The 245-nt window shown below is 71.0% G+C and overlaps 1 protein-coding gene across 1 annotated transcript in view; it reads right to left on the bottom strand.

The window, feature by feature from the left end:
- Positions 1–245, bottom strand: part of SORCS2 (sortilin-related VPS10 domain containing receptor 2) — a 571,075-nt gene that overhangs the window by 569,692 nt on the left and 1,138 nt on the right. Inside the window, exon 3 of the mRNA XM_010583547.1 lies at positions 120–237. Coding sequence (XP_010581849.1) covers positions 120–237 — 118 coding nt within the window. The remainder of the gene's footprint in view (positions 1–119; positions 238–245) is intronic.

The raw sequence follows: 245 nt of genomic DNA, 5'->3' as shown, positions 1-245 counted from the left end.
CACCCGCCCGCGGGGGCGGGCTGCGCCCCGCAAGTTGGGGGAGCAAAGCGATGCTAAGGGCAGGGGTAAGAGCAGGGACACCCCCACACGCACCCCCCCACGCCGCCCCTCGCACTCACGCTGCTGTTCTCGCCCGTCCAGTGCACCATCGCCTGGTTGTGAGACGCGTCCCCTTTGAGCACGAAGGAGGTGCTGATGAGGGAGCCCTGCTCCCGGCCCGCCGCCGAGGATGCTCTCCTGGGGCG

Source organism: Haliaeetus leucocephalus, unplaced genomic scaffold (genome assembly GCF_000737465.1).
Source record: "Haliaeetus leucocephalus isolate CR32 unplaced genomic scaffold, Haliaeetus_leucocephalus-4.0 Scaffold906, whole genome shotgun sequence".
In the NCBI taxonomy this organism is placed as follows: domain Eukaryota; kingdom Metazoa; phylum Chordata; class Aves; order Accipitriformes; family Accipitridae; genus Haliaeetus; species Haliaeetus leucocephalus.
The sequence above is the reverse complement of the archived record's forward strand: the minus strand, read 5'-3'. Positions and strand labels throughout refer to the sequence as shown.